Here is a 10,866-nt window from a genome sequence, read left to right as displayed (position 1 = left end):
CCACCTGCAGATATCTCCTTTGGGGCGTCTACATTGGGTTTTAGCCACAGAAACGTATACATGACCATCTGTGAATTCCTTTGTGGCATAAGGATAAAAAATTCCTGGTTAATTCACTGATATGTCAGGAAATCAAAAATCGGAATTTAAATTTTAACTATCCTTTCTCGAAGACACGTGTTCCTCTGAAAGAAAAGAAAGGATTTCTCTAAAATTGGTCTACGTTAATTTTTGGTAAAGTTTTGATTTTACCCTGACATATACACTTTGTCTGACGTTTCGATCTCGCCTCTCCCGTTTAACTGCCAGCTTCTTGGCCAAAAACCCGTAATGGGTACGGGTCATGGTGTATAGGAAACAAGCGAGATATGCAGCTTGAATGTCGATGTGTGTACCGTATGGTATAAGCCCACAGTCGTCGCGTGTGGTGGACTGTCTGGCCCGCCTGGCAACGCGCTCCGGACATGAGCAGCAGCAGCGTTGAATCGCGGCCCAAGGAGCACGACAGAAATGCCGACGACGCGGTCAGGCAGCCGATTAACTCGTCTAGGCATGAACCGCAGCAGCCGTGCGCCGAAAACCCCAAGGTAGCGGAGCCAGCGCACGCGTTATGTGTGGACCGCTTTCGACGCCACTGCGTGCTCATGAACAACGGTGTCTGGATGCCCCTTGTCGGCATCGGCATCTGCAAGGTAGGGTCCTGAATCATTGCGATAGCAATTATATGGACACTCAAGGCGCATTGCCGTCCCCGTGATGTTCCGTGTAAAGTTCATGGGTGATAAAAACGTCGCAGCGCGCCGTATGCTGTATGTGTGAGTGAATGCGTGCGAATGGAGCCGACGACGCGGATTTATCTCGTGCGCGCAAGGGGGGAAAGCGGGGAGGAAGGGCGCCGTCTTCCGTCGCACGTAAGCCACCAGGGGGAAGGTAGGTTGTACTCCGGCAGCAACTGCATATTGCGCGGCCGCGCGCGCCCGATTTTGAAAGCGACCTGCGATGGGGACAGAGTCCGCCATGCGCTCTTTTCGCCGCTTAGTTGGCGCTGAAGCGAAGGGCAGCACGAAGGTCAATTCGCTCGCTGCTGCTGCCTCTCTCCAGCGTTTTGACAGCGAGTTTCCGCGGTCTTCGAGTAGATGTGTTCATGTTTGCTTGCGCACGCGTGACACCATGCTTGTTAATTTAGTTAGTAAAGGAATGTTCACAAGCTTATGCGGCCTATAAAACTACTATTCATACTTCGTATAGCTGTCGACGAATTTGATATCGCAATCAGTGCTTCTTCTTTAGGGCTATACTGCGAGTTTTTTCACCAAGTTCGAGGGGTGGTTCAGGGCCACTTTAAATGCGAACTCCCCCACTTTCGAAAGCGGGACTTTCGGCTACACTCTGGAAAGTCCAACAAAACTACAACTGAAGCTAAATATCCGTTTTTTAATAGAGTCACCATCTTAGTATTGCTTTTCTTCACTATATATCCCCGGTTTGGGCAGCGAGTATTGTGCCTCCTCGTGACGCGCTGTAGCGGGCGACGCGCGGGATTCGCTTGCATTGCGCACAAGTCCTGGCGCTGGGCAGTTCCCGCCGTAAAAAGTTACCGCCTAACCATACCTGAAAAAAAAAGCGGCTTGATATATTTAACCTCCGGGCGAGGGGAGAGGTCCAGACAAAGTATTATAATCAGCCGCATGAAATCGCTGGATTATCAAATGCTAGAAGTATTGAATATCCGTCCAGAGATAGTCTACGTAGCGTTGCTAGGGTAACAGTATAAATATCTTATCACCATCAAAAATATAATCAAACCACTTACAGGCCGGTCTAACTCCCTAATCTCTTTGTGTAATCACGACTTATCGTATATGCATGTTCGTGAAAGTGACCCGATCGAACGTGCAGAGCCATTTCAGTGTCAATAGAACACTTAACAGAATTTTTTCTAAAGGCCTGTGTCACTTCTGATTTTATCGATTTCAGTTTCAGGCCGTTTCTGAATAAGAGCTACCCTACTACTTGTTTCCCGGCAGGAGCAAGAACAGCAGATATTTTATATTTTGAAGAAATGAAGCCCACTTTGTGGTGACGTGTTCCGAAACTTTGAACTGTGTAGGTTGCTTATACGTGCTCGAAACACCGCTACTGAATGCTCGCTTTCTCCCAGTTTTTATGCTTTATTTTCGGCATTTAGTTGTTGATCGCGTATCCTCGGTAAACTATGCGGGGCACGGTGTCTATATTTATTCGAAGTACGAAGCAATGTCCTGAGTGACGAGCGATAAATATGTTTCTGTGTAGGTTCATTACAGCCTTTGTAGAAAGTTACACATTGAAGTGTTCCAGGTGTCATACCGCTGCTTTTCAAGACTCGTAAAACAATTGCACGAGATACGGACTTAAAATTCCATGAAAATAGGGAGCTCTTTCTTAGCACGTGATGAATAGCTCCAACAGAGATGCTGGTTTAACAGGTTTCACTTCAGGTTCAGCTATTCACCACGTGCTAAGAAAGAGCTTTTACCATACAATTCTGCCCACTCGAAAATTATTAAACGAGGGATCGCAACAACCTGTCTGGGGTTCGCGCTTAAGAAATCGTCTGTTCAAGACGAGTTTTGACAATCAGATTAAAAGCCGGCTACCCTCGCTCGGTGTTAACGTCAGCGCGGGAATCTTTGCTCCAGAAGCTGAAAAGCAACAAAAAGCCTAAGGTGGGCGATCAAGTCGAGCGCGAAAAAGGGCACAAGTGGTGCCATACCTTCACAAGGTTAGCCACAACCTTAAGAAGGTGGCGAACAGGTGCGGTTTTGTCCGCCCCGAACAAGCTGGCCCGTCTCTGCCCTCGAATCACGGGTGGCGCTACGAACGGGTGCACGTTGAGCGTTACGTGCATTGCTCCACTGGAGTGGTTTATCCCCTCGCATTGGGCAAACGGGGCGCTGCGTCAACGACCGAATGAGAGAGCACGCACGTATTTTAAAGAAGGATACCACCGCGCACTTGTCTGCGCATTGCAGGTCTTGTCCCGACTGTGAACCGCTGTATGCCAGGATCCTAGGCAAAAGCAAGAACAAAACCGCTCGTGAACTGTTAGAGGCCTACCACATCCAAATCAATGGTCTGGCCTCATTTAGTCAAACGACTGTGACACTTTATGATTCGGAAATGAGATTGCTAAGCATATAATGTGACTACACTGCCCTCGGCTGACTGGCGCCCTTTGTGTGTTTTATGCGTTTGCGCATGCGTATGTTTGTGTAGGATGCCCTGCTTCGGAATAAACAGTCTCATATTTCATGTCCTCTCACTGTTGTCTTTTATTTCGAGTTTTGAGCTACTAAGTGTCATGTTCAGTAAACACCAACTCGCCCAAGAAGGAGCTATTCTGAAGTCGTATACATAATATAAGACATATGTATACTTGACACATGACAAGCTTAGACTTACACCATCCATTTGTCTTTCAGCGGACCACTAAAATTTAATATAAACCTAAGATATTGCTATATTCTAAGAAAACATTTAAAGTGACAGGCACTTTTCTCTCAAGTCATGCTGTTAGCCATGGGACAGGTGTTTTTTTAAGGGTTTATGGGCGTCGTAGCTCTAATGGCATTAAATCTGCTCTCAACATTTGCCTTGCAGTTTCGTACCTTGAGCACTCGAGAAGGAGGTGGGGCATAACTGCTTCTGGGTGGCCACTTATTCTGCGTCTATGCTGTACCAAGCTACGGGCGGTGCCGTGTGGTTTCTCGATAAGCATGTGAATCGACAAGCGATATATGGCTTGCAACGTGTGGGTTGGGAGTGCGGAGAACACTTATTTAATGGACAAGTCGCCATCGAGAGGCTCGAGCACAATACACATGCAGCGCGACAGAAGTTACTCTTCTAAGGGCACGACTTCAAGTAGACACGCGCAATAGCCGCTCAGTTCTCGTGCCTTGGTAGACATCATCGTATACGCACTAAGCAAGCAAGTGCAGTATGTCGCTACTGACCGCTCTGTGTGTAAAGCAATTAAATCAAGGTTGCTGCAGCGCAGTGTTTTCGGCCCGCTTTTATTTATTCTGTATATGCGAACAATATTGTTGAAATGGACAGTGATGCATCTATTGCACGCTGATGATACCAGCCTGTTTGTCTCTAAAGCCATGACATTAACGATCTCGTACGAAAAAACGCGCATTTGTAAATTATCGGTTTGGTCTCATAACAATGCTCTCAAGGTTAATAGCACCAACTAAAAAGCAATGTTATTCCAGGCGACAGGCAAGCAGTCTTGCTTGAATGTAGCTATTCGTAGACGATGAGTCCATGGAGATTCTAAGCAAGCACAAAGTATTGGGTGTATCACGTTCGGAAGATATGAGCAGGACGTGGCCACATTGAGCTGGTCGCGAAATCATTGTCATCGGTCGCGGGTGCTTCATCACGCTGCCGTCATCCGGGGAAAGTTTCTGCCTTATGTGAATCCCATTGGAATTACTGTGCGCTTGTGTGGGCTACTGCCACGCAAAGAAATCTTCTTTCGACATCAAACTTGGCGAGGTTCATTCTACTGCCCAACTTTTCGCTAAATACAGCATAATACGAGTCTTTCCGAATTCCGGCAGTTAATTATTCCTTTTCCTACACCTATCGGAGCTTTTTGACAACTTACATCAGGGGCTTTTTGAAAGCGAAAGAAGTGATGTACGCCAAAACGTGTGGTTAGTATACAGGCGCACAAATTACCTACGGCAGTCGTTCAGATTCGCCTTCACTTTCAAACGGATACGAGGAAGAAAATGTCATTACAAGTACGCTAACCCTAAGAAAATTAGAGCGTACTTTTCTAAGCAATGATAAGAAAAACCTAATTCCACATTGATTGATGCATGTCATATTCGTTATACTCCACGTGTTTTTTTTTACTACATGTAACATGATAATGTACGTCTTAGGCATGTTGACGGCAGTGTGGCTGTATATACATTGTGGAATGTTCTCTTAATGCATCTTAGATGGGTTGATGGCATGGTGTCGTTTACCTTTCTTTTTGTAATTATATATGTTAAAGGATGAGTGTTGTATGCCAATGGAAGATGCACTACTGCCGTGTGAGGGCACTTTCTGGAGGAACCCCAACAAACTTGTTGCTGGGCTAGTATCTCATTACGCAATGTTAAGATGCAACCGAGGGCTGAAAAAGGTTGAACAAACTTGTTGGAGACATTCACGAACGCCAGGTCTGGCTGGTACTGTGCTATTTAAATAGCGACTTGACCATGCCTCCCACATACACATTGCATTCACAGGGTGACTCTGCCATGGTCGAGCGGGTGGTCGAAGCGGCGGTGGCTGCCGGCTACCGGTACATCGACACGTCGCACGCTGCCCACAACGAGGCGGCCATCGGCAACGCCCTGCGCCGGGTCATCGCCGCCGGAAAAGTGAGACGTGAGGAGCTGTTCGTCGTCACCAAGGTACGCAGTGACTCTCGGTGCAAAATTTGTTGCGCGCAAGTTCCGGTGACGGGAAAGCCTCGTGTATATTATACGTCGCGCTGCACACATTTCAAGGTTGACGTCTCTCATACGGCGAAATGTTACGCGTTACAAGTGAAGAGACACACGGTGACACGACTCGACGGGTTCTCACATCAAGATTTCAAGCTTGTTTTTGAAGCGGCTATAACTTGGATGATATCATGGAATTGCATTTTCGTCTTTCTTTTTCGCGTCGAGCTATATTTAGTATATAAACGGTAAAATTTCATCGAAAGAATGAAAATAAGTAATAAGGAACGCCGGTCACAGAAGACGAAGTAAACACGTTTCGGCTCCTCTGACAGGAGCACAGTTTTATATATATAATATGAATACTGCGTTTTTTAAACGATCATAGCAGGGTAGGTACAGAAGACTACGAAAGTATAAACTTGTAAACATTCACTTGCTAACCAAATTAATAAGCATAAGCGCACAGGTACACATGAACACATCTCAAATACCGCGGAAGCTCGCTGTCAAAACGCTGGAGTGAGGAAGCGCGCAGCATCAGCAGCGAGCCAATTGACTTGCATCTCGCTTACTAAGCGGCGGAAACGCAGCGCACAGCGGACTCTGTCCCCGTCACAGATCGCTTTCAAGATAAAGACCGCGCCATACGCAGCAGCCGCCAGAGTAGAACCCCCCGGTGCCTAATTGCGCGCGACGGAAGACGGTGCGCTTTCCTCGCGCGCGCGAGATTAAGCCGCCAACCCTCGGACGCTTTCACTAGCACATACACGATACGGCGCGAAGCGACGATGTTATCGCCCTTGGACTTTATACGGAACATCACGGCGAGTCCATAAAAATGGAATATACCTGCTTTCCTTTGTTAACGCAGTAGCAAAATAGTGGACGATTTCAGCCAGTTGTGTGCTAGTTGAATATCCACGGCGAAACCCATGCCATCTGGTTCCACTGTTTTTGTAGCGATATTACGCCAGGTTTTCGCCTCTTCGCCTTCGCCGCACTTTGAGCCGTGGCCGCACTGTGACGTCACACCACGGCCCTCGATTCTCCAGCAACTCGGCTCGTCGCGGTCGCCGCGCGGCCACTGCCACGGTGGTAGAATGAGACAGGTGGCCAAACGGTGACGCGACGGCTCTCGAGTTGCCGCCGCTTTGCGTGAGGCGGCAGCGGGTGTAGTCTGGGCTCACGTCTACGCTCCACCGTACTTGAAAGTACGTAGCCGGCGGGCGTCGCGAGCATTCAAACGGTATTTTTACGTCTCCGACTTTTGAGAAAGAGCTTCGCGTCATAGTGCCGTACACCAGGGAGGTCTTCAATACCACAGCATAGTTACCGTCACTTAAAACGGACTTAATTCGCGCAGATTTACGCATGCAGCGTGACTTCAGACTTGTTTATTCGATTGTTTTATTTCTTTATTTTGCCGCATGTAGACTAGTTCTGAGAACTGTATGGTGACTAATGTGCCATTGACAAATGAATCACGCTTGAAACGAATATATTTTTCATATGTCCACGATCGAGTACATTTGTTTCTTCTTCCTCATTACAATATGAATAAAATATCTTTATCAGCATATACGACTATGCAGAAACAGTATTTAATGTCGTACCAAAACTACTGTTGGCGTGTTCACCAATATATATATATATATAATTAATGAAAAACGTTGGGTCGAGTAACCGTCAATTTGCAAGGACCTCACTGAAATATAAAATCACTGGGAGGACCGGCTGATACTAAAATCCAAGTTCATCGACGCAGCCACCATGATATTCCCTGTAGAAGCGTGTGCGATCTGTCTGCAGTGTGCATCCCAAGTGAAGTCCACTGCGCCGCGTCCACAACGGTCACCGCGGCTTCACTTACTGCATGTTTCACGCCGTTTCTGTTCGTTGTTGCTCAGAGTGGCCGGGCAAAGTCGGCCGCGAACACGAAGGCGTGTTCGGCGTGTCTAGATATAACGGCGTCTACTCTCGTCGTTTGCAGCCTCCAGCATTTCGTAGGCGCGTGCACGTTTGCACTCGCCATACGAAGCTACTGGCGCAGGCGCCAGCTGACTGCGCAACAACGAAATTTAGTTACAGCCAGGCGATCATAAATCAACTATGCCCATAAGCCCAACGCTACCCACAATGACGTGAAAACCAAATTGTTTTTTACGCTGTGCACTTGCCGGTAAGAATTTTCACGCTTCCAGAAAAATACACGCGGCGTCCCTTGCTATCACAGCTCTGTGTCAGTCTTGTCGAGATTAACCGCGCTTATTAGAAATATTTAAGCTCCATAGAGCCTGATACCCTCATTTTTGTAGGCAAGGCCGGCAGACAGCCTCTACAAGCTATTAAAAAAAAACAACGTTTTAAAGCCACAAAATTTGCAACAATAACCGACCTTTACAGCACAGCGAAAGCCTGCGAAGCGCGTTTTTGAGCCCATAAAACCTCTGTCGCCCCCTGGCGACCGCTGTAGAAACTCGATAGGTTCGGCCACGGCCGCCTGGATCAGCGCGCGCGGCCGATCCAGGCGGCCGTGGTTCGGCAACGCGCTTGCGGCGCTCGTTTGACCACATCTCCTATTCTACCACCGCTCCTGCCGTTGGTAACCCCGCCGCGCGCGCCGATCCAGGCGGCCGTGGTTCGGCAACTTGAAGGTTCCTCTCGCGGAGCGAGTAAGCAGCGAAGTGCACAAGAGATGGCAGTGCCGTCGTTTGCGTCGCTCAAGCGGATACCTGTGGCGCGCGCAACGCTATCGATGATATTCGGCGGCTTCTCAGCCAGACGAGTCGGGCTGAGTCACTTGCGGATCACGAGATAGCGATAACGCGGCCTAGAGCGTGCGCTGATCATCACTGGCAGGTCGCGTATGTTGTCTCAAGGTAGAAAGCAAGCGCGTGGGCGCCAATATACGATGACTCATTCCGTTTCCCGAGGACACGCATCCTAGCTAATGAAGCAGACGACAGCCTGCGCGCATGCAGACGACGGAAGCGAGAAACGATTTTGATGGAATAATCGTACGCGCTGAGCTAGCTGTTTTATTTTTACTGGGGAGGAAAACTGTTTTGCTTTATCAGCCACGCTATGTTCAATGCCTACATTACAGTTTCTTAGGCGAAACGTCAAATTTGCGTCACGTTACGAAAGCAAATCGGGGCTATCGGCGCCATTGTGTAAGCGTCGCGCGTACGTCACGCTTCGAAGAAAATGGCGGAATGTCCAGAATAGAGCCTTTGAAGCGGTTTCACGGCGCCACATTGGTCCAAATAGGAACAAAAAATATCCATGACGTCACACTGACAAACGTCGCAGTTCACCGATCCCATTATAATGAAATTATAAAACGTCGCAAAGGCGAAGTATCGATTGCGATAGCAAATTAGTAGGCAGCTACACGAAGTAAGGATATTAGTTTTAACGGCCGTGTAAACATTCGCTTACTAGCTAAATCTCTCCAGGCAAAATGAAGATGTCGCCACATTCGCAGCTTCCGTGCGAGGGCAACCGGCGCGACAAGGTTCGCAAGTACCTGCGCTCGTCCCTCAAGAAGCTGCAGATGCCGTTCGTCGACCTGTACATGGTCCACTTCCCGGTGTACGAGCGCGCATTCAAGAAGAGTCACCGCCGCCACGGCGACGCACACCAGCAGAGCGATCTGCCGGACGTTGACGCGTCACCCGACAGCCCCACGTCGGAGGAAGAGTCGGCGACGCCCGCCGCGGTAGACGAGACCGACATCCTCGACACGTGGAGGGTGAGAGGCTTCGGACGACAGCGAAACTAATGCACACCCGGGAAAAGCTGATCTTGTCCCGAAACGATAATCGCCATCTACCTTGCGTGTTTAACACTTCCAGGATACTATCAGCTTATCAGACAGGAAAGTAGTGAGCGCAAAGCACGGTGGCGCAGAGTGTTAAAGAAAGGAAGCGTAGGCGAGGCAGATAATGATCGTTGTTTGGGGACAGGATGCTCCTCAGAGTGTAAACTTTTTATTGCGATAGCAATTATATGGACACTTCAACCGGATTTCTGCCGTCGTCGTCGCCGTCGCCGTCGCCGTGAGGTTCCCTATAGATAAAATCTTCGCCGCGTGCCGTATGCCTGAGCGGAAGCGTGCGGGGACGCGCGCTATCACGGAGAGCGAACGCACTCAATCTCCCACGCGGAAGCAAGGAAGCGGGAAGCCAGCGCCGGAGGGAGCGGGGGGGGGGGGGGGGGGGGCGCACTTCCACTCTGCCAACAACCGCGCTCGTCGCTCGCTCGCACCGTCTCTTATCTCCACACGGCTCTGACCTTTATGCGCCGTACATTCGCCGCTCAGTTTCCGGTGAAGCGATAGACCGCACGTACCTTCGCCGGCTGCGGCGTATGCTTGCTGCCAGCGTTTTGACAGTCGTTGTCTGCAGTCATTCAGTGCGATCTATTCGTGTTTGTTTGTGCGCGCTCACACCACGCTTGTTCATTCAGTTAGTAATAGTCGGGCCACATTTTCCAACGCACGCTACACATGCAATGCTGCCCGGATCGGCAGTGCAGCGCTACAGGTGTGTCCCTTCACACGCGCTGCCCACGGGAAGCGCTTCTCATCACCACCGTTTCACACGCGCCTTCTCGTGGTCATCGAGTCTCTCTTCATGTCGGTCTACTTACGCCGCAGCACACCTGCTTACTTAATCAGCTCATGTTTACTACAATTCATATTGCTACCAAAGCCGCTCACCTTACTTCGTATGACATTGCTGTGTTGCTATCGCGTTCATTGCTTCGCCCTTAGGGCGAAACTGTGACATTTTTTTTCAGAATGCGTTTGCTGCGTTTTGCCAATATGTCATTTTGTCAGCTACACTCCAAATAAAGTTGAAACCCTTTTGGGCCTACCGTAAAATCCGGAATATAGACCGACGTAAAAAAAAGTGGCAAAGTGCCCCGTCGTATTATATATATATATATATATATATATATATATATATATATATATATACTGAATTTTTCAGTTGAATTTATCTAGACCTATACTGTGAAAGAACACAATTCGGTCTGTTTCGGTGTACGATATGAAGAGGCGCACACTGTAGTGGCACGTGTGCAATTGTTAAGAGAAACGCCAATATATTTTGTACCACATTTTGGAGACACGAAGGTTGAATTGCGCTTTCAAGGCGAATAAAAATTATATATTCGCTAAAAAACAAAAAAGTGATAAGCAAAACAAATGCAACTGAATGTGCTTGGTACGCGGCCTTACGCCAGAAAAACGAGTGAAGCGCGATAATAAAGAGCGCAGAAGGCGGTTCTTGGCCCATTTCCCGCGCAGCATTTTCATTTTTCGTCACGAACTCGGTATACCAACGTAACGCGCGTA

At 48.5% G+C, this 10,866-nt stretch overlaps 1 protein-coding gene across 2 annotated transcripts in view; it reads left to right on the top strand.

Annotated features, from left to right (window-relative positions):
* The first annotated feature begins 435 nt into the window (after positions 1–435).
* Positions 436–10,866, top strand: part of LOC119458430 (1,5-anhydro-D-fructose reductase-like) — a 91,373-nt gene continuing 80,942 nt past the window's right edge. The window contains exons 1-3 of one of the 2 annotated variants that reach the window (XM_049670135.1): positions 436–692; positions 5,298–5,465; positions 8,989–9,255. In XM_049670135.1, coding sequence (XP_049526092.1) covers positions 465–692; positions 5,298–5,465; positions 8,989–9,255 — 663 coding nt within the window. In that variant the 5' untranslated portion in view covers positions 436–464. The remainder of the gene's footprint in view (positions 693–5,297; positions 5,466–8,988; positions 9,256–10,866) is intronic. The other variant, XM_049670136.1, reaches the window with a different exon arrangement.

This window comes from Dermacentor silvarum, chromosome 7, assembly GCF_013339745.2.
Source record: "Dermacentor silvarum isolate Dsil-2018 chromosome 7, BIME_Dsil_1.4, whole genome shotgun sequence".
Classification (NCBI taxonomy): Eukaryota; Metazoa; Arthropoda; class Arachnida; order Ixodida; family Ixodidae; genus Dermacentor; species Dermacentor silvarum.
The sequence above is the reverse complement of the archived record's forward strand: the minus strand, read 5'-3'. Positions and strand labels throughout refer to the sequence as shown.